We start from the raw sequence: 23,576 nt of genomic DNA, 5'->3' as shown, positions 1-23,576 counted from the left end.
AACTCTCCCAGGCCTATTTCACACGGGTCGAGATACGTAATTGCAATGCTGAATCACAATGAGGATTACAGCTGTACAATTGGAATTAGAATTATTGTCCATTCACATGACCGGGCGAGGAAGGCTTTGCAGATTCTGCCGTTTTGAATTTCAGAGTGAGTAGAGGAGGTGTGGCTTCTTTCCGAGTTTCCACCAGTCACTCTTGAGCGAAAAGTAACACCATGCTTCGACTGCAGTGCATGCATTTGAGGAGCAAGGTTTCTCGGCGGAAGTGGTTTAAAGGTCACCGTAAGCTCCACCCACAAAAAAGAAACATGACTTTGGGGTCAATCCATACACACGACTGTTAAGTTCTGAAATTCTGGAGAATCGTGACGGGAAATCACCTCCAGAGTGTCAATTAAATTACGATAGGAAGTACGATTCAAATCACCCTCCACGATTCCAGTATTCATACGCATGGCCATAATGTCTCATTTGAATCATGATTCTGGTGATCGGCATTAGAATCGTGATTCCAATTATGCACCCTCGGTACGTGTGAAAACAGCCCCAGTCTACAGATCAGGAAACGACACACTGGATATTATCCCCTCATGTATCAAAATACACGGGCATATTCTATATCAGGAAGGGGCAGTCTCAGCTTACTACAGTATCTATGTGATATATTCAGATACAGTGGCATATGGTGAGTTAAACTTGCAAGATGAGAACCCAGGGCAAGGTTTACAATGTCGGGATGAAAATACGGGTCTAATTTTCAAGTTTGTTTAAACTTGTCGGTACATAATTCTGCTGCCTGCCACCTACTCCTGAACCCGTGACATCCGCAGCAAAAAACTAAAATCAGGCTCAAATCAATTCAAATCAAGTCAAGAAGATGAGCCAGCTGCCGCGCATTGTAATCAGTCTTTACACAACATGATTGACAGGTAGATAATGCATCCCTACATTACCTACATGACACCAGCAATTTACCCAGGTTGCAAACTCTGTAAACAAGGGTGTCGAGTGGAGCATTCACATTGGCATGAAAAAAAAAAAACTGTGAATTTGTTTCACATTCTTGACTGGAAGTTGCCAACGGGTAGATTATGATATGCCCACAGTAGAACAGAAATGAAGGCTGCTGGGTTGTGTGAATTTGACTCTGTGTATCTCAAAGCAAAGAAACAGTTAACGAATTCATATTGCTTTTGACCTCAACTTTTAGTTAGCCTCCATCCAAGACTGCCCATATCATGCCTGACAGTTATTGTTCAAATGCGTGCATTGCACTTGACAACATTTTAAAATATTCATAAGCTGATGGAATCCTGGCAGCTTTTCTAACTTTATCAGAATATGACTGGCATTTTAAGAAGCTGGCAGACTAGGTAAACTGCTGTTATTACAGGTCATCATGGCACCAACTTTTTGGATGTTTATTCACCTTCCTTAAAGCAATCAACTGCACATAGATTTCTTTTTTTGGGGGGGGGTGGGGGTCTTTGACCTTGCTTGTGCAATGATCAAGCCCTTTGCTCTCATGACTTAAACTTCAGTCCATTCATCCTTGTGTGGTCTTGAATGCAACTGAAAACAACTTTACCAGTTTTGTAGCAATATCTTGAATTCTGATTTAAAAGAAAGAATTTCACACACATACACACACGCACGCACACACACATACATGTACATCAAAGAAAGACTAAAACCCCTCAAGCTCAAGTGTTTGCAGAAGAATAAAGAATAAGACATAACCTTGCAACTGATTGACAAATTGCCCTACATCGACGTAAATAAACACTGAATTGATCAGTGTTTTAGTAGTAGCCATGATAAAAAAATCATGGGCGTACATACTCGAGCAGGATTCAAACCTACGACCTCCTGATCACCGTCGATGTAGGGCAATTTGTCAATCAGTTGCAATGAAAACATCTTGACGGAAGAATTTCTTGAATTTGAAAGACATAACCTGGCTTGCAGTGAATAAGAACCATTCTTTCGTAGAGTTGCATATCATTTCACAATTTTCAGTTGCCAGGACCAAAAGGGCGAGGGGTGGGGGAGGCCTGGGTACACGGTATCAATTAGTATGACTCAATCAGGGATGCACCACTGATTTATTGTTATTGATCATCCATTGCAAAATCCTCACATATTTATAATGCAACTGCATCCAAATTACAGGCTGGCGGCAGTTTGATTTCCATGTTGTTGTGTCCACAGGTCTACACTAAAACACACCTATAGGGTGAATCTCTACCTGCCAGTCCTATGCTCTTGCACAGTCTCAAAACTACGGAGAGTCTTGTCCACTGGAACGTGGCTTATGACCATCATCCGGCAAAGCAGCGATGAATACTGAACGGTGGTGTTTCTGTTTTGGTTGCATTATGATGCTTCCTCCCTCCCTCCCTTCCCAAACCATGTATTCACAATGTCCATATTCTTCCTTTGAAAAGCAGGTTTTAGCGTTCACTGACTGTGATCATCAATTCGAAAGCAGGAAATGCATTCCCATCAACCTATGTTAGTGCTTTTCGAGCCTAAGCATTGCATCTTAGTATCTTGAGTAGCTCTTTTCACAACCGCTACAAACCTTAACAACCCAGACAACCCAATACGCTCCCGTATCACAGCCCCATGGAGATGCTTACGTTATGTTGGAGATTGCTAATACATGAACGCCTCCTTTAAAACAGGAGCTTTTTTCTTTTAACTTTTCTTCTTCTTAAAAAAAAAAAGGATGTGCTTGCACTCTGCATGCAGCACATGTTGTGAGGATTGATGCCACAAAGTATCATGGTTTACCATTGCATTAAAATGCAGCTCATTTGTGGAGATACCTGTATTATTAACCCAGAAACACCACGTAACAAAACGAGTCAGCCACGTAGTGCGTGACAATGAGCCTGATTTCAAATCATGCGTGCAATGAACATTTAACGAGATATGGCATCCGACCAATCAGAATCCAGACCTTGTGCTTGATTTTATGCCCGACTTCATTTAGCATAAATTGTCATGCCAACAGTGATAGCAAGAAATGGTGCTGTTTAACCTCCACACATTAAATTCGGTACATGAGCACAAGAAATTGAGAAGAGAGGAGAGAAAATGTTGCACGGAATAAATGTTGACTATAAAATATATGAGACCGAAAATGACTGCCACTGGGCCAGTGTGATACGGTGTACAGAAAAGCGTTGGATTGCTCACTTCATCTCAATACAATGTTTCAAGATTTGGGACAGTCTCTTGCTAGATTTACATCTTAAAGGCATTATATACCATTTGCAGATGGGAAAAAAAAAGAAGAAGCTTGAGTTAGAACTTTAAATTAGCTCTAAAATGTGAGTTAGGGATAGAAGCAACCAATGTAAAAATGTTGCTCAGCAGAAACAATGTTAAGTACATATTGCTAAATTTACAAAATGTGAACAATAGTTTCATTAAAATTGTTCCTAGAATAAACCATCTGCAGGTATGATTTATAGAGAAAAATAGTGATATATCCTTATATCTTATTGCAAATTCCATATGGTACAGTGTACATGTAGGAAGTTTTGTGATACAACTGACCTACAATACAATGTGATAACTCGAACATTTTTCAAATCACTGTTCCCAATGGTAAATGGCGTGGCTTTAAATTCCATTAATGATTGCTAAAATGGAAAATGAAAGCTACAATGTATCTTCTGCATTTATGAGGCTACATTGTAAACCAGTTGTATCACGCGTACAGCATTAAAAAAAAGAGAAAGTCACCCACTTGTCAAAATGAGCATAGCAGAGGCCAAGATGTTATACAGCTGTACTTAGGTACTGTAGGCAAGTGCCCACGTAGTGACAGTAAATTTGATTTGTCCTCAAAGTGGCAAATGGTCTCGGGGATTGTATTTGTACTGCGTGTTACACAGCCTAATCTGAGAATCCTCTCATCTGATTGGCTGAAAGTTTAGGAAGGTGTGAAACAGGATCTGACCTTGATTGACCCTTTCAGCACCAGCAGGACGACCCTGCTTTATATGTGGACTACCAGCAGTACATGAACTCACTCATGAAAACATACAAATGTAAAGCGTAGCACCCTGACATTAATGTCCCATAAGTTGGACACACAAAATAAAATCCAACAAACTCTTTATGAGCCTTGTGTGTAATCTGCCGGTACATACATTGGCCGACTAAATAATTTGCTTTCACAAATCTGGAATGACACACATTTGAGATTAGTAGGTTAAAATCGCGAAGCTTGTTGTGGAGATCTAAAAGCTCACTGCATTTATTTGAGACACAGCATAACCTCTGTTGCCACACAATTTCAACCATGTCTTTGATATAAGAATAACAGTCATCATTCTTTATATATTATGCACACTTAAAAAAAGCAACAACAATAACGAACAGTTCAGAAAAACAAACAAATATAAGATGAAGCAAAACAAATCAAAACAAACATTCAACCAAGCAAAATACACAAAAAGAAAGGTTGCAAGATGGTTGAGCAAAAATAAATATTAACGGTAGACTCACTGGTAAAACTGGATGGCTTCCTTCAGACAGTCAGTGACTTCCTGGGGGAAGTCCCCTGGATCTTGATGGCCACTTCGCCCTGCATGCTTCCCTTTGGCATGGTAGATATTACCCAGGTTGTACAGCGCCCTCCCTTCTCCTATCTGAAAGTGTTGAATTGACATTAAAAAATAATAATAATGATAATAACATACTCGTTTTAACAAAAAACCATCATTAGATACACACACAAACACACAAGGAGAAACACATTTATAAATATGAACATGACATGCAATATTATACAAATAGTGAATGGTCACGGGTGCAATGGTACAAGATTTCGCACAAAGTGAAAGATAGACATTCAACGAGGTGAAGCTGAGTTAAATAGTGCGCCTCATCTTTCACCGAGTACAAAATCTTGTTCCATTGCACGAGTAAAGACCATACACTATTTGTTTTATATACAACACCTCGAACGTCAACAGAATGTGGTCCACACAGATTCTTGAATTTAGCACAGAAATGGAAACCATTTTCCATGAAAGACGAATGAGTAATGCAGCTGTCATTTGTATGACGCACCTCTTGACCCCCGGGAAATGTGTGTCATGGTCGCGTCAAGTACCACCAATTTGATGACGCGTGGTGCCGTCACGGTAGCAAAATGTCCGTCACAATACTGACCCATTATGTGCGTCATAGTCGGTCATTTAACCAGAGTGTGTCAAAAGGTTCGTTAATGGGACCGTCATGTAATTTTGCGAGGCTTCTTGCATGGGGCATGGTAATCCTCCGTAACATCTAAAACAAACTCGCGATCGCGAGTCAGCCGAATTCACCGGCTCCTGGAAACGCGAAAATGACACAATTTTCAATCAGTTTTATTATAACATACTGATACTCACTTCATTCTCGTATGTCTTCTTTTTCTATCTGATGTCAGACTAAAGGTCTTTTCAGAAAGTTTGAGTACAAATTTGCTCCAAAACCACACTACCAAACACGATTTGTGATAAAATCATCACATACAGCCCGCGGCATCGCGAAGCTCGCTATCCTTCAATCGCATTCACTGTAGTGTAGCATCGACCGTCGACCGTGGAACCTGCAGCAAAACCACGTGCGTGATGTCGACCATGTGGTACATGTATACATACATTACACGCGTACATACGTATACAGAAGGCGAGGCATGGCAGAGGCCAGGCCCCAAAACACATACAAACGATTATGGAACTAACATTACTGAGAGTCTATTAAAACCTGCATTAACTTAAAATAGTAAATTCTATTTAAACACTAGCCATATAAACCATGTACCTAACTTGGGTTTAATAAGGTTCGTGTTTAAATAGGCAGGGGCTTCAATCAAGCTGTTTTCGAATCGGGGAAGGGGAGGCGGGAGGTTACGGAAAAAATTACTGTGGCCAGGCCGTAGTTTCGCGAAACTAGATAGTTTGCCATAGCAACGTGTATATCAAAACACGCGTTTCTATGGGATGTCCATGAACTAGGGAACGGTTTAGAGAAATTCGAAGTCATTCGAGGTTGAAGTGGTTTTTTCCTACGCATTTTTTTTTTTGTTGTTGTTGTTGTTGTTGTTCATATCTAAAAAATTCGATTTCTTAATTTTTTTCAACTGGTATTTGGGAGTCTTGTAATATATTTAAAATGTTGATAGAAATTTCTGATTAAAATGTTGATAGAAATTTCTGAATATATTCAGAAAGTACGCCTAGGCGCCTACTGTTTGGATAAACGGTAAACATGCAGTCTACGTTCGATACGAAGAAATCATTACGTCTTTCACGAGGAAAAACATACAAAACAAACAAAAAACACCTACGAACGAATGTTGATAGCCAAAACTTTGATAAGTAATAAGCAGTTATCATGAGCGTGAACTGAAATTAATTGTCATGATTTTGTTGTCTAACCAGGTGATGACTGCATCTCATTGAACCTACTCGTAGTGAATTTCTCTGGGCATACGAGACCTTTTAAGTATTTCTGGCTCAGTTGCATTTTTAATTGACTGATTAATCGATCTTTTTTTTATTGTTCAGGGAACATAAGATATTCGATCAAGTACATTATATTCGACTGTTTGATGTTTCCTACTATGCGCCAAAAGAAAGGCTATAGAATCACGATATCTTTGCAATGATTCCTTTAATTCAACTAATGAGCTGGTTCTTTGATCGATATTTCCATGATATTTACACGCTGTTTATTCCAGTGCGCGCATTCTTCCGTCTGGCACGCACCTGGGTGTGGCACCTGCTTTTGTGGAAATTTCCACAAGGGGAGAGGGGTGGGGTGTCAAGTTTCTTCGAGCCGAAGAGACTGCATGTAAAACAATCTCTTCGCTCTAATTTATTGTCATTCGTGCTTTCCCCTTATTCTTTGCTGATATTGAACATTTAGATTTAACTTTACGAAGGTTGGTAGCACGTGGTTCTATTTTGTTGTGAGGTGTATGTAATTTTTTTTTTTTTTAATCATTCTTGGAAAGGAAAAGAAGAGTAAGGGGGAAAGAAGAATAAGAGGGAAAGTAAAATGGAACGAACGGCACGTATGCTCAGCATTCACAGTAAGCCGTCTTTTTACACCAGCATAGTTATCATCATCACCATCAGACATCACTCAGACCATTTTAGCCTTTTCCTATCAACATTAAGAAAAATAAATAACAAATACAAAGTATCAACACCTCCCAACAACACAAATATTTAGAAAAGACAACACACGGCACACTACAGTGGCTGGTATCAAACTTCGTCGCTTCGATTCGAAAAAGTATTGCAGCAAAGCGGAGAAATCGCCGTTACGAAAATAGCAGTGCGAGACACTTGAAAGAATTAGGTCAAATACTTCAAAGTATAAAGGGAACGGATAAAGTGATATAAAATGGAAGAAATCGTACCAAACGATGTGTGAGAAACGACAGTGGAGAACGGTAAGTTTAGTAGTAGGCTTAGGCCTGCCCCTAGCAACAGTTTACAGCACCGAAAGCTACGCGAAAATAAGGTGAAAATAAATACACATTGTCATTGGAAACTCGGTATTGCGACAAGATCCTTAGGATCAAGTCAATAAACGATACAAAACAAAGGAAATCAATTCATTTTGACCGGAAAATAGTTTGTTATAAGTATTCTGTTGTATGAGATCTCCTTTGATAGGCCGAGAAATACATCGAGCTTCCACGATACTCGGGAAAGACAGTTCGAACGCTTTTCACCTGCACATACTGCAGTGCACATCAATACACGAACAGAAACTCACCTCTTCCTTGCAGAAAAATGATGCAATAACGTTACAAAAAACACACACAACACTCTAAAAATCATTTCATACTTGGGAGGCAAGGGACAAGCGGATGAAGAAGAAGAGAAAAAGAAGCAGACATTGCACAACGGAACGCTTCTACCCCGATTCGAATCGAAACAGGGTACTGGAGTGTAGTGGCAGCTGGCTACAGTGTGCAGCTAAGCTACTATACTAACGCTTCCCAGCCGCCCACAACATGGGGATACAGTACCACGGCGATCGAAGTAAACATCCAGGGTCCGTAGGCGACAGGGATTCACGCGGGCGAAGTTCCGTTCGGTGTACACAGTTCGCAGGCAGCGAATTGCGTGAGCGCACACAGAGCTCTGCAGCATTCCAGTCTGGCACGTACTGCGAATAACATGTGCGTCAAGGGTCAGTCATTTTCACGAAGAGGTGCGTCACCATTTTGACTGGTTAATGCGTCAATGTCTCATAGAGGTGGGTCACTTTTTGTGACGGAGGGTACGTCATGGTACCTAAAAGGTATGACGCACATTGGTACTTTGACGCACCTATCCCGGGGGTCAAGAGGTGCGTCATACAAATGACAGCTGCATAACCGCACAGTAACAGTCATATGTACGTGGACGTACATGGACGCAAAGCCAATCATCAAAATTGGTTATAAAAAAGAGTGACAGAAGTATGCGCTTTAAGTGCGCTTGTAACTGTTGAGTGAGCGCAGCAAATGTCTGTTTATTGTGACATCAGAGCCATGCGATGGAACAAAAACTTCCAGTCAATTGTGAGTTTAAGATGGAAGTCAATGGAAACGGGTGATGTCAGCCATGTGCCATCCATTTTTACTCAAACAAAACTGCACGACTGCCAGCCACAGCATGCGATGGAACTTTATACTAAATGTCACATGATGGGCAATCGACCAATTAAATAGCTATATTCTTTTTACAAGTAGGTGTTGTATAAGAACATCTGATTCAACTGTAAAACACAAACTCTGAATGAAAGTCTGAATGCATGTTTATATTTAGATGAGAATTAGATGTGAATGTAGGCTCATTATGTCGCGAATAATATCTAATTCATGTCAGTTTGTGTAGGAAGTTTGTTCAGAGTTTGATATTCCCCTTTTCCCTGTACTTATAAGATAGAAAAAAAAATAAAATCACGCTGAGATTGCATATCTGGATAATACAGAGATCCGGATAAGGGGAGGCCAGATACAGTGTAGGAGAGGTTGGACTGTACATGAATGTATTATGTTCACAAGAGTAAACACTTTAAAGTAATGCAATTTTATGCATGGAGTTTTGCAAAGATCTCACAAGAGAACAATAAAGCAGCTTCATTTGTATAATGTACACAAGTATGTACTAACACGAATCAAGAACAACGGTTTTGTCCTCAGTTTTAGGGAATAATGAGGACAAACATTACATTTAAGCCTTGTGAGGCTTATACAGTGTATCACCAACTATTGGGTCCCCAGAGCATGACAGTTTACATGATTAATACACTGAGTGTGTCTTATTGAAATCTCTACATTTGGAGACAAATATTGATAGAATTTTCATAAAAACATGATCTATGCAAACACTTCCCAACAAAAATTATGGCCTTATATGGCAACTAAGAGCAAAAACATGATCACTAATTTGACCCCATGAGACACTTGTACATGTACATGTAGTCTGCCACATCTATGTTAGATGTGGAATATACAGCTCGGTATCTGTAGAGAGTGAGAGAGTGAGTAGTGGTGGGGGGGGGGGGTGTGGCTGCACTTCCTAATATTTCTTTCAGAACACTGAGTAAAATGCATACTGCAATGGAAATTTCACCAGAACTCCCTTTAACTGCTGATATTCAAAAATTTAGAGTGCAATTCCACAAAGTGATGAAGTTGACTTCTAATAACAAAATGAAATAAATAAGAAAAACAGAATGATGAATATTCCCTCCACTATAGGTGCTCCTTTGCTGGGAGAGGCTACAGTACAGGGCCTATGGGACAGTGCCAGTGAGAAAACTGTAGTACTACTACATGTAGTAGTAGTAGTAGTAGTCTCGGAGCAGACTCGTTTACACGACCAACAAGGGTTTGTACCTAGGTCTACAAACCATGTACATCCGACTGATACAAATCAATTTGCTATCTACATGTACATCTTCAGATTTCTAGTGTTCTAGTGATATGCCCTTTCCAACTACCAAGCATGCACATACAAAATCTGTATTACATTGAACATTTGCTATCAGGGTTCGAAATTGGCGATGGTCCGCTGGCCATTGGCCACCCAAAATCACGTCGGACTAGCTAAAAATAAAAAATTCTGAAGTTACTAGTCTGTCTGGCTAGCCAAAATATTGCTTCAGTGTCAAAATTGATTCTAAGTAGTCCGCCTGGCTAGTTAAAAAAAAAAGTTAAGTGCGACCCCTGGCTATGTACTGTAAAACGAGGAATGTCCATGTGCATTTTAATTTTGTGAGCACCGACATTCGCGAAATCAATTTCCTACACAATATGCATTGGATGCCAGTTGCAATTTGCGAAAATTTCATGCTGCGAGAAAGGCCATCGGCTGCAAATCACGAAATTTTCATGCCGCGAACATATCGTGTTTTACAGTAAACATCTTCTCAAGATATTCTCCCTCTCTTCCTCTGTCCCTCAATCAAATTTGGTATTTCCACTTAAAAGTGATTGCCGATTCTGATGTTTCTCCGATGTGTAGCAGATTAGTGATGAAATTGTCCAGAGCGTGACGTCAACCAAAGTGCATTAAATTCATGACAGGTCTTATTCTAGCTAACAGGTCGTATTCTAGCTAAATGTTAATACCACATGAACTGTATTGTTCTGACATTTTGCAGTGCTTCTATTTATACCAAAAAAAAAAAATGAAATGAAACAAAAGATGCTCACTTTCAAACTCCATCCTCTCTAATGTTTCCATGGCAACCACATCATGTTATCAACGCACATCTACGTGTATTCCATTCTTAGCCGTGCTTGCATGATGTATACTATGCAGAAATACATGTATGACATGAATGGTTGAGTTTTCCAGCACTTTTAATGGATCAAAAATGTCACGCTGGTTGATTGAACATGTACATGTATCTTAATTCAAGGTTGCCATGAGCAATACCAAATACTTGAGTATTTTGACAAGCATTTTGCAAGTATACAGTGCCCTACACTTGCATCGAGGGGAAACTGTGTACAGTCCAATCTCTGTTATCTGGCCATATGAGGACCGGCGCCTGTCTGGATAAGTGACTAGGCCAGATATGGGAGAAGTTGTACCGTATACTATAGAACGAAGGAATGTTCACGTGCATTTAAATTTCGTGAATTTCGCGAGCGCCAAGATTCGCAAAATTAAAATGCACATGGAATCTCTTGTCTACCCTATATGCATTGAATGCCAGTGGCAATTTGCGAAAATTTCATGCCATGAAAAAAGCAGTCGGCTCAAATTCGCTAAAATTTCATGCCGCGAATGTAGTTATCATGTTTTACATTATGCTCTGCTGACTCATTGGTAGCTAAGTACAGGCTGTAGGTACCTGACATAGCGTATTCGGGAATAGTGGTGCAATCTCTGCAAGCCTACACATACAATTTGTACTTTTAAAAGAGGATTGTTGCTTTCGTATTAAATGGAAGTTGAAGCATTTTTCTGATTGGAAATTGTGTGAATTTTGTAGGAGTTCTAAATGAGTTTGAAAGATCACTATTTCTTAAGTTTCACTTTGTGAACACATCCTGATGATAGAGAAGTCTGAATAACAGCTGTCCTGATTTAACTGAAGTCTTACTGTACTTTAGATTTGTTGTCATCAATAAAAAAAAAAAAAACAAACAAACAAACAAACAGCATTCCATTGCTCCCTTTGAATACATTCTACTGGTATGGTAGCTTTATTCTACACTGAGTAAAAAAAAAAAAAAAAAAAAAAAAAAAAAAAAATGTGCCTTGCCATTGAATGCAATTTCTATACTGACAAGAAGACTTTCTCTTTTGCATTTGAATGGCAAGCGGTTTGGGGGTTGTAAAAAAATGTTTGAATAGGGAAACAGAAGATTTTATTTACACACCCTTTGAGGTATTGTCAGAGTGAACAACACATATTTCACTTTAAAGGCATTGAGACAGTGTGCTCAATAATTTAATCACTCAAATCACAATCATGTTTTCATGTAAATGCATCCTCTTGTCTATCCTGTAATCACATGCACCATTACTGAGGGAAATTAACATACAAACAGTAATAGCATGCTTTTTGGAATGCAGAACTTTGTTATTCCACTTTAATTGAAAAAAAGAAGTGAAATAAAGAAATTAAATAAAACACTAGGCCCTGTGGTATCTTTTACTTTGGCTTTGCGTAGTAATCCCCTCCTTTCCCCTCCCGACAACAACAACAACAAAACAAACACACACACACACACACACACACACACTGCATCTGTAGAAATACATAGAAACCAATGCCAGTACATTGGGATTACTTAATCCTTCCTCTCAATTTTCCTTCCCCTCAATTTCTCCCTGATATCACAATAGACTTCCTACAGGATGAAGGGGGCGGGCGGTTGCACCCGAGTGGATTCACCTCAAACTTACATTGTACAAACACACAACAGGGAGGTGGTAGTGAACCAACCCATTACCAGATAGAACACTTGCCAAATCCTTGCTATGCGCATGTGGGGGCAAGTGTTAAACAAAGCAAAACAAAAGACAGATCCCAGTCCAGACACCTTTGACACAAGAGAGATTTTCAAGTTGAATAGAATGGTAGCTTTGAGGGATTATATTGGGAAAGGCTGACTACCAAAGCAGCATACAAGAGGGGACACAGGAAATGCAACAATGGAGTACTGGGTACTAAATCACCTTTTCTGCTTCCAATCAGCCATGTAGGCCTACGTAGAACAGAACGAAAGTGCCTCATACATGGTGTAATACATCATTTGCTTCAGCTACTTGTTAACTCAAGTTGAGCATTAATGTCACCAGCGTGTCCTATTTACAGGGGTGGAGTGATCTCACAACACTCATATTCATTGGATAATCACGGTTCAGTGTTTGATAATTGAATTGATTCGAAACACATGCAGTTTCTCCTCACTTTAAGTGCTGCTTATCCCTTGCTTCCACAGTTTTCCTCCCACTGCTTTCTATTTGCATTATTTATAATGTCCTACAGCATTAACTCCAGAGCAAGACTATGTAGATGGAAAAACTGATAGTCAGAGGCTGCATTTATCTAACTCGAGAGAGAGAATCAGAGTTCAAAACATGCTTGGAATGGTGCTTACGAACGCGGTTTGAAATCAACACAATTCTTGAGGTAACCGGTCGCGTTTATCTGATACCATTGTACACGTACAATCCCGATTCGAGTGTTGTCACTGCGCAGTTGCTTGCGCCGTTCGACCCGGGAAGTAGAGGTCAACTGCGAACCACCAAACATGCTTTCATCATTCACACACAAACAATGGGTAGAAAACACAAATGGTTTGCGCTTTCTCTGCAATTGGAAACAGCTGGAAGTTGACATGGCAGCTTGGAGATATGAGATATCAAACGTGTTTCAAAATAGCATTGTGTTTATCTAAACCGTTTCAAATCGCCCTTTGAATGGCGTTTCAAATCAGCATTTCTATTTCTAATGCATTTGAAAACACAGTGGCACTTATGTATCGCCCAAAAATGCCTCAAACATGTTTGGGATTGTGATTCTGCCTGATTTTTTGTTTTTAGATTTAAGCATACCCAGAGTAAATGTTGCTTCCCCCCCCCCCCCCCCCCCCCCCCCGAGCTATACATCTCCAGGCTGACGACAGGAGCATTCTTTGGTTATCTGTATTCTAGCAAGAAGATTTAAAGTGATATGATGCCATTGCTTTTCTGTATGAGAACGGTTGATGTTAACATTAAAATGGCGAACAAATACTGACAGCAGTTAAAATAGTGACAATTAACAAGGACAAAAACAACTGCAGCTATTTTGGATACCGGTGAATGATACAGGTTCTGATGTCCTGCCAGCTAGCACAGCTATCAGGGTCATGTGACCATGAAATCATTTGCAGAACTTTTCCTCTTTGTTTTTAATACACAGCCAGGTGAAACAACAGGTCTTGTACAACAAATGAAGGGAAATTGATGGGTGTATTTTAATGGATTCAGTGAGATGGATGCAGACAATTTTCCAGTGCCTACCTGAGAGGAATACGATATATCACATTAGCTGTGCCCTGGATGTTTAAAATAGGAACCTTGTACCAGCAAGAAATGCTCAGTTGTCAATGCATGCTGTTTTGGTGTCATGGTTTGAATCAGGATCAGGCAACAGTGTATTTATAAATGCTGCTTTTGCAAAATCAGCAAAAATGGAATCGAACACTAGTTTATCAGTCTGTTGCTGGTAGAAAAGGTTTTTGAATAATGACAGACAGGAAAATATTTTATGAAAGTGTTCAAAATCTTTAGCTTGCCTTTTTCCTTTCCTTTTTGTTTTTCCCAGTTCTGAGGGCGTATTGCATACGATAGCCCGTATTTTTTTCCCCCATTCCTAGGGTCGTGCAGTATTCTCAAATATCCTTCAGCCAGGGTACATTATCATAAAGCAAATCCAAATCCAGTGTATAAACTGGTACAGGACACAATATATTAAACACAACAATATGACATTTCCAGTGCAAAAAGAAATAACAAAATCCTTGATTCTGTGACTTTTGAACTGTGCTGTCTCTACAGTTTGCAACTGCAGGCTCTGCAACACACTTGCACCACATACGTTTGAACAACCTCTGTAATCAAGTGTACCAGGGAGGTGGCCCACCTCCCTGAGTGTACCCTGTACTTGTGTGCAGTGGTTCCACCGTCATTAAAGGACAAGTTCACCTTCAGTTCACCTTCATTAACATAAGGATTGAGAGAATGTAGCAATATTTGTAGAACACATCATTGAAAGTTTGAGGAAAATTGGACAATCCGTTCAAAAGTCATATATTTTTGAAGTTTTTGTGTAGTCGCAGCTGGATGAGAAGACTACTGCAGTGTATGATGTCACATGCGTACAACAATATGAGGAAAATATACAGAGAATTTCACAAAATTTCATCTTTTGAAAAAAGTACACATTCCCTTGACTCGTTACTGACATATGTTATGGGTAATATTATTTCCATTGCCTTTAGAAAGAGGCAAGTCAAGTGCTCTTTTATTATACGAAAAAAAGTAAAAATATGTGGAATTTTCTTTACATTTTCTTTATACTGTTGTACTCATGACATCACAAGCCTTAGTAGTCTCCTCATCCAGCGGTTCCAACACAAAAATTTTAAAAATTCATAACTTTTGCATCGACTGTCCAATTTTCCTCAAACTTTCAATGATGTGTTCTACTAATATTGCTGCATTATCTCAATCCTTATGTTTATGAAGGTGAACTTGTCCTTTAATCATGGGCTACGGAACCAGGGGGGCTGTGGAGGAGTGTAGCTCCAACCCCCAACCCCCACCCCCCCCCCCCCCCCTTTGGGGGCTATAAATTTTGGGAGTCGACTACGGTGTGTAAAACTGTCAACAATATCCCCCATGTATTACAATAGTTACATTCAGACGGCAGGCCCTAACCTCGAGGTTAGGAAACCTCGAGGTTTAGCTCTTGCCCCCTAACTACGACGTGTGTCCACATGACGAATCTTAACCTCGAGGTTACGAAACCTGGAGGTAACTACAAGTGGGTCCCACTCGATGTCAAAACCACAAAACCGGAAGTTTGAGCCCACACTGCTAACAAGACGTCTATTTATTCTTTAGTCCAACCCTGTCGGACTCACTTACAGGTACTCTTGTTCTCTGTCATGGTATGCAGAGATAACACTGCACTGATGACTTTATGCCTTTATGAAGATATTCGTTGAAAACATTTTTTTAGCGTCGGAGAAGAATATAGAATACAGTAGCGAGTTCGACGTGTTCAGTTTCAGAGATCAAGCGCATGGGAAGAAAGGATGATGATGTTGTTGTGTCGTGCGTCACAGGTTTTTCACGTGTAGTGTATTTGTGGTGTACGTTTGGGAGGTTGACCCGGAAGCAGAGGGAAATTGTGGGGTCTGGAGTTTACGGCGAGGTCACTCTTAACTTCGAGTTCGTTGTTTTTTGTGTCCACACGGTGCTTAACTACGAGTGGGGACCCCCCGCGGCTCGTGGTTAGAGCGCTAACCATAAGATTTCTCGTGGCTCGAAACATTGAGCAAACCTCGACGTTTGCTAACTACGAGTGCGTCTTCACGGTCTCTTCACGGTCCCTAACTACAAGCTCTAACCTCGAAGTTTCCTAACTTCGAGGTTAAGGGCTCCCGTCTGAACGTAACTACTGCTACAAATGACTTATTGTCTCAAAGACCTCTTGTATAAAGACTGCTAACTTTGCTTGCTATTATGCTAAAAATTGATTACCAAATTACACACTATAGGAAGCAACAGCCTATCAAAACCAGGTGAATCATACAATGTACAATGTGTACAATGTATGTTAATCCTATGGGGAATAACCATATTTTGAAGGCAATTAGCTAGGGCTGTCAATGAAGGTAATCTATAAACAGTGTCAGCATTTCATACATTAATATGCATTCACTCATCAATCTAATACTCTAAAAGTGGTTATTTTCACACGAGTAATTTTTCACACTCGGCTGGTAAGATAAATTTAGACCATTTTTAATCCCGCAGAATCAAGACATTTATTAATGGACCACATGACGTGCAAAAATATTTGTGCTTTTTCATTTTCGCGCTGGTTTCTGGTGGCACGAAATGCATGAAAATTTCCACTGCCTACGCTGTAAAAATGTCTACTTTTACAGTAATCATTCTATCAGGCAAACAAGTAAATTAGCAATCAGTCAATCCTTGGTCATTTTAATACACCCATTGTCAACATTTCCTGTTTCAAGGACTGCCCATGATTACTTCCTACATAAAATTGCATGAAACAGATAAAAACCCCTGCTTGCACACACATCTACAGTACTGCCACAGGCAATTTCTATTAAGCTCTACTCTGCAGCTTTTCCTTTTCATCTCTGAATCAACACCGATGTCTTGTGTAACACAAACTAAGAGAATGAAAGTGCTGGTGTAACTTTTCACAACTTTTTTTTTTTTCCTGAATGCAAATAGAATCTTGCAAGCTTACCATAACCTTCGTAACTTTATGTTCATCATGATGGATAAGACCTTGTGTTATGACTGCCTTCAAACAACATTTTCATCCATAATTACAGCATAGTCAATAACATTCTCTATTTGTATCAAATTTAGTGAATTGAAAGGGGGAAAAAATGGTGTGCTTGCGACCTTGAGAGCCAAAACGCAATATAGAGTGGCACTAACTCTGATTAAAGAAAAACACATTTAGATAAACATTGGCCTTCTACCCATTCAAGCGGGTACAGATAGTCTCAACTCAAGACATTTTCTACACATACAAAGTACACTTTACCACACTCAATCACATGGCATTATCTATAAGATTTGTATTGGTCACTATGTTTTATACTAGTTAGTTAATACTCCTTGAGGGTACCAGTTATTCCACTGTGTCACATAAAAAGCAATTCACTATCTTTTCATTTTTTATTTCTTCTTTTTTTTGCCTGTTATGAATGAAACCGTAAAGATCTGCTTGAAACATACTGTAGGGACTTTTCCCAAAGAGCATCCAGCTCTCGATGAATCAATGATGCAGATTACGGCATAATTTGAAACTCAAAGTAAAACAGTGTAAACAATGCAGAGTCAACAAGTTTTCTTACTTTGTCCGAGAGCTCCCTGGATATATTCAGATGCCTCTGGCAACAGAAGATGGCCTCGTCAAACTTGCCCAGTACCTTCATTGTGTTGCCAATGTTCCCGCTGGCTTTGGCCACGCCAAGTCTGTCGCCAATGTTGCTGATTGGTGGAGAGACCATTCATACATGAAATACATTACATTTTATCATACATTGTACTTATCATCAGTTCTGTCAATTGGCATCATAACGTTTCATCTCAAAACAATATCATTCATTGTAAACTAAAAACCAGAAAGTATATTAATTTCTGTTCCCTTCAATTTACTTTGCTTCAGATGTCGGCTCTATCATTAACTCAGTCAATACATTGAGATTGTGAAACATATTGTAATACAATACAGTATCCAAAAGAATATTTTAAACGATGTCACCACAACTAAAGGTTGAATTCCTTCCACCTCTTTCTTTATTAGCTACTCACATGTCAGCCTCCAAAAGACATAATTGTGATTCTGGTTGGTTTCAAACCCTTGGTAAAATGTCTTATTTGGTATTAATAATATAGAATGATACCAAATAAGCTACCGTACTTCAAGAAGCGTTCTCTTTTCTTCCTGCCAAGTTTGCAAAGATCCAGCTCTGATTTACTGTACACGCCATATATACAATGTATTTTAGTGAGTCTGAGTTTTTGCCAATCACGATTTCCCAACAATTTGACATTTTCGCATATTGTCAAATTTGCAAATTGCACCCAACTCATGAGATTTGTGAAAGTAAAAAACCCTGTGAAATATATGGCATATATGCAGTATAAACATTCAAGGACATGTGTTGTGAAAAATAAACAAAAAAAAATCAATAATGATTACAGTGCTACTGATGCTTACGTTGCAAGTGTCAAATCATGCTTGTGGTAGGTGAGTGCCTTCCCATAGTCCTGCAGGTAAAAGTAGGCATTCCCCAGCTGGCTGTAGATGGCACTGAGCGTCTTCAGGTCGTCGGTCCCGACCTCCACTGCCGCCTCCAGGTAGCGCACCCCCTCCCTGCAGTCTCCTGCCTTACACAGCCGCTCGCCCTCTAGGGCTAGCTCCATGCATGATGCTTCGCTCTGCATGGCACAAGTTTAGTCACCGGTTTGACAGGATAGAGCTAGAGTTGCTGTTTCTTTCACAAAATCTAAATTGTCTGTGGATATACAAAGAAAAGAATACAAGAGAAAATACAACATGCATTTTTAGTATACTGTATAATATCTAGAAATGACAGCCTTTTAAAATTTCTTCAAGCTGATTGATTGTGCAGACTTCTTGCAGTTCATACTATACTAGATGTAATACTAGGGCCCCGTCTTATAAAGCCTTCAAATCAATCACAAGTCCCCAAATCAATTGCAACTTGCATTGCAGCACACAAAAAACTTGTGATTGATTTCTATCACAAGTCTTTATAAGACAGGCCCCTGTTGCAGGTTGTTCCATATCTAAAGAATGAATTGCCATGTGAGTTGAGGTTACCCTACAGTTGCTACCGTACATACAAGTAGTTGTACTTACAGTGTATGCAGCTCTGGATGTTTTCATTTTATACACCAACCATGTGACTCACCAGATCTGATTTTTTATGCATGTACAGCTCTACAGTGTGCTAACCACCAAGTCTAACGTATCCACATCCACCCTGGATGGCAAAGTTGCATGTAATGTTAATAGTACTGTAAACACAACAGCTAGGAGTAGTAGGGTACAAGTCGCACTTGTGCAAGTTCACTGTTCATGGCTAATTTCATATGTTGCACTTACACGTACACTGTGAGACCAAATAATAAGTAGATAAAGTAAAAGAACAAGCACTATTTGTACAATGTACTTTTGTACAGTACGGTGTATGTACATGTACGGTGTATGTACAATGTACAAATACATACTGTATTTCAAATTCTGCGTGTCAAAATTGCATAAAAATCAGAGGAAATACATCATACATTAATAGCTTATTCCCAATCACTCACATAAATTTCAACTACATTTGTAAATTGATTATCAGATCAGGGCCCTGTTTTATCATAATTAATTTTAAATTTCCTTAATACACAGGCTGCCATAGACTTATAGCAGAAATCAACTTTATTAAATTTTAACTCTTCATAAAACAGGGCCCAGGAAGCATCAATATAAATATACAGGTGTCTACTTTCATGTTGTCACTCATTAACAACTCACTCTTCGTGAGCAATTGCAATGCTCACTGCCTGGGCAATTACAGTAAGACTGGAGTTAGCCATCTACACTGTACTTTGTATTTATCATGTGACGCAGCTTTCAAGTAACCAGGAGCTAGAAAATCAAATTGTAGGTTGTTTAATAAATGATTTATGGCAAGTTTGTGAAGTCAGTTTGGAACCGTCAGTTTATAGGAAATTCAATGAAGTTCCTAGAGCAAACAAGAACACAGACAGATAGATAGAGGGAGCTGCATGCATCACATACATACACCTGTACACACACTCACACATACGCATATTTCTCAACAAACTACTTTCAACTTGCAAGCCACCCATAATTCGACCGGCTGCTACACGTAGCCTGTAGAAACCTAGAAACATTGCGCACAGTGGAACCTTTGTACAAATGTATGTCTTTGGCACAGGAGGTCAAACCTTGGTGTGGGTGCCGATAATCATCATAGAATTAATATATCATGTACTACCCTACTTGTGGGCAAACTCGCTCGGCCTGGTGGGTAAACTCGGCCATTCATAATGAGGGCACGCTAGTGGCCGAGTTTACTCATGAATATTAAATTATATGGTGTATTGTTATTGAACTTCAGCTCCCCCGTTAACTTTTACTTGAAAGATACACAAGAATAGAAAAATAGGAATACACCATGCATTGAACATGATGTACAGATCTAGATCTAAATTATAATTTATATCATGTTTAGATCTAGCACTATAGATGTCAAGCAAGGTCTGGAGTAAACATTACATCCCAGTTTGCGGCAGGGTGTCTGTTTCTGGCAGGGATACTTTCATTCATCAATAACACAGCTAATGAACATCATGTGTGCTAATATAGTCCCACTTTAGAACCAAAGCACGAGTTACATTATTGTGTACTCGCAAGTGTTATGAGAAATGACACCTGATTGAAATGAATGAAACGGCCCTTGCCTTGCCGCAAATAGTCCTACGCATCCTCAGGGTGTTTTACTCTAGGGGTCTAGATGTCTAGACAATGTCAATAATGGTCTAGCTAGAGTCTAAGGTGGTTAGACTTGACCAAAAGATCTGTTCTGTGAAGACTATGTTTACGTCTGGCTTCACAAAATCCTCCTTGGCCTCAAGAGCCAGCAACATTTTGTGCAACATCCGGCATCCTCAAAAACTTATAACAAGCTAAAAATAAAATGTATCCACACACGTGAAAAAAAAACAAACATGTGCAAAACATAAGAAACATCAAACTATCTCTGGTACTGAGGTATTTGTGTGCAAAACATGAGAGAGAACATTGAATGTAAGCTTCAAAAAGAGAGATAAGCTGCGATTGCGTACTACATGCTCATTTCATGCTGTGCGCTCTGCGCACATACAATTTCTGCAATATTCTCAGATTCTGAGCTTGCAACATGCTCAAATTTCAAGTTGTGGACCACCCTGCTGGAAAACTCACTGACATCATGACATGCAAACAAAGACAGCTGGCTGGCTGGCAGCGTTCAGAAATAGAAAGTGTTTGTTGTCACTGTTCACCACTGTTCACACTCACTGCTCATCCTGATCCTTAGGCCTTGACTTTGTTGCCGCATTCACAACACTCATCATATATTGCTCGAGCATCACTCATGTGTCTCCTCAATCTTGCATAACATTATTAACATTAGAAACAAATTAACAAGGTCTAACATGTTAGCTAGGATAGCAACACGCCAATTTATTGTTGACATCGACATAGACAGATAGAGTGTATTTCTAGAACCTTATTAGCTGATTAGGTAAACTGTCAGAATGGTCTGGAACAGTGGAAGACACTTCTATCTGTGCCTGGCCTGGTATGGTAGAATTAGAAAATAAAACTAGAGTCTACAGCCTTCGTCTAGCTCTAGACTATCTACCGACTAACGTAAACGTAGAATGAGGACGTGAGGTGGTTCTGAATTAATCTGATATGATACCAACGCAAAGGCAAATGCAATGCCAATGCCAAATGGGGAATAGCAAATAATGTTAGAAATAACAGAAGAGTTCAGTGAAATGTTTACCATTCCGTGGCTTCTTCTCCGCACATCATGAAATCCTTCCGAGGTATAAGAGTGCACAAATCTTGAAAGCGAAGAGAGATAATGTGAAATTTAACCAGCAAATCCCTTCATTCAGCAAAATCTTTTTTATGCGCACAGGCTTGAAGGAGCAGCTGCTAGCTAGCTGGCTGCTGGCGTCCACTTGTCTTCAAGAACGCAGCTCATTCAACTGGCTGCTGTGAAATTTCGTCGCTTTAGGTCGCTCGGTAAATGAAAGGACGTCAAAGCAAAGGCGGATTGAATGAAAACCGTCGATTAGTTTTCGGTTTGGTGCGGCTGCTACAACACTTGTTACTACCGTACAGCGGTCACGGTGCGCTCAATCATGCCATCGGCAAAGGCGAGCAACTTCGGTGCAACTAGAAAAATGTGTAGTTGAATGATTATACTGTAAAACACTTAACACGTTGTCTCCACTTCAATTTCAGAGCGTAATATATATAATTTTGTTAGACCGGTAGGCTACCAGGAAAAAGATAAAGGCAGAGCCATAGATAAACAAATTAGAAAAAAAAATGCATTAGTGTTATTGATGCATTGGCTAAAACAAACAAACAAACAATAATGCAGAATTAGACCAGACGTAAACTAAGACTATAGGAAACCTATCATCCTTACAATCAAAAGAAAACAAGCGGTGAGAATATTACGTCCGTCTATACCTTTATGTGTCTAGCTCTCTCATTATGCCCATCATTATTCTTCCTGATCTTTTGATATTCCATTAAGGAAATAAAAACAAGAGCCATTTAACTTAGCTTAGAAAAAAAAAGCCTCAAAAAGACTTGTTATCCACCGATAACGTCGTTAACAATTCGGCGCACTGGATTCGAATAGGTTCATGTTTAAAATAGGTTTTATGCAGTCAAGTGGGCCCATTTTAAAACGATCATAGTAATGCTGAAGATGGATCACTGATATCAAATTCCAATTTCTTCAGCGTTTGAGTTACGGAACATTCAGATAGGTCTATAGGCCTATAAGTACAACGAAATAAAAGGACAAGATGAAAATCCGAGTGTTCATAACCTCAAGTAACTTTGATGATAGAAGGTTTAAGGTATAGGCCCCCTGTCAAGATCGATTTTCAAAATAAAAATCAACTTCAAATAATCAAAGACAACAGCGACTGATGCTTCATTGAAATAGCATTTTAAACAAAATCCATAATAGACATTCATATTGCCAGTATTAAGGCTCAACATCATCTGTGACCAGTTGATGGCCCGGGCCCAAGGAATATATGTGTCTGGTCACCACTTAAAAAAGAAGAAAAAAAAAAAAAAGAGCATAAACGCCAATCACGGGTGACTCCATCGGCGGCCACCAACAACTTTGCGAAGTTTACATTGTTTTGATATATTTTTCTCACCCAGAAGAGAGGAGAATTACGAGCAGAGTCACCTGAGTTCGTTATTCCGAAAATTCGTTAAATCCGAAAATGAAATATGGTTCGTTATTCGGAAGGTTCGTTAATCTGGAATAATAAATTGAAATAAGGTTCGAAATTCTGAAGGTTTGATAAGGTATATTCGGAATGTGACGATCACTTTTTCAGCGAATCTTCCGAAAACGAAGTGTGGTTCGTTATTTCGAAGTTCGTTAATGCGAAAATGAATAAGATTCATTATTC

General features: G+C 39.4%; 1 protein-coding gene across 1 annotated transcript in view; it reads right to left on the bottom strand.

Annotated features, from left to right (window-relative positions):
- LOC140240458 (G-protein-signaling modulator 2-like) overlaps nucleotides 1-22,036 on the bottom strand; it is a 61,475-nt gene extending 39,439 nt beyond the window's left edge. Inside the window, exons 1-4 of the mRNA XM_072320228.1 lie at nucleotides 21,905-22,036; nucleotides 18,529-18,826; nucleotides 17,660-17,795; nucleotides 4,531-4,673 (exon numbers count right to left, since the gene is read on the bottom strand). Of these exons, the coding sequence (XP_072176329.1) occupies nucleotides 4,531-4,673; nucleotides 17,660-17,795; nucleotides 18,529-18,755 (506 nt within the window). The 5' untranslated portion in view covers nucleotides 18,756-18,826; nucleotides 21,905-22,036. The remainder of the gene's footprint in view (nucleotides 1-4,530; nucleotides 4,674-17,659; nucleotides 17,796-18,528; nucleotides 18,827-21,904) is intronic.
- Nucleotides 22,037-23,576: the final 1,540 nt, after the last annotated feature.

Source organism: Diadema setosum, chromosome 17, assembly GCF_964275005.1.
Source record: "Diadema setosum chromosome 17, eeDiaSeto1, whole genome shotgun sequence".
Taxonomy (NCBI): domain Eukaryota; kingdom Metazoa; phylum Echinodermata; class Echinoidea; order Diadematoida; family Diadematidae; genus Diadema; species Diadema setosum.
Note: the sequence above shows the minus strand (reverse complement) of the source record. Positions and strands in the feature narration are given on the sequence as shown.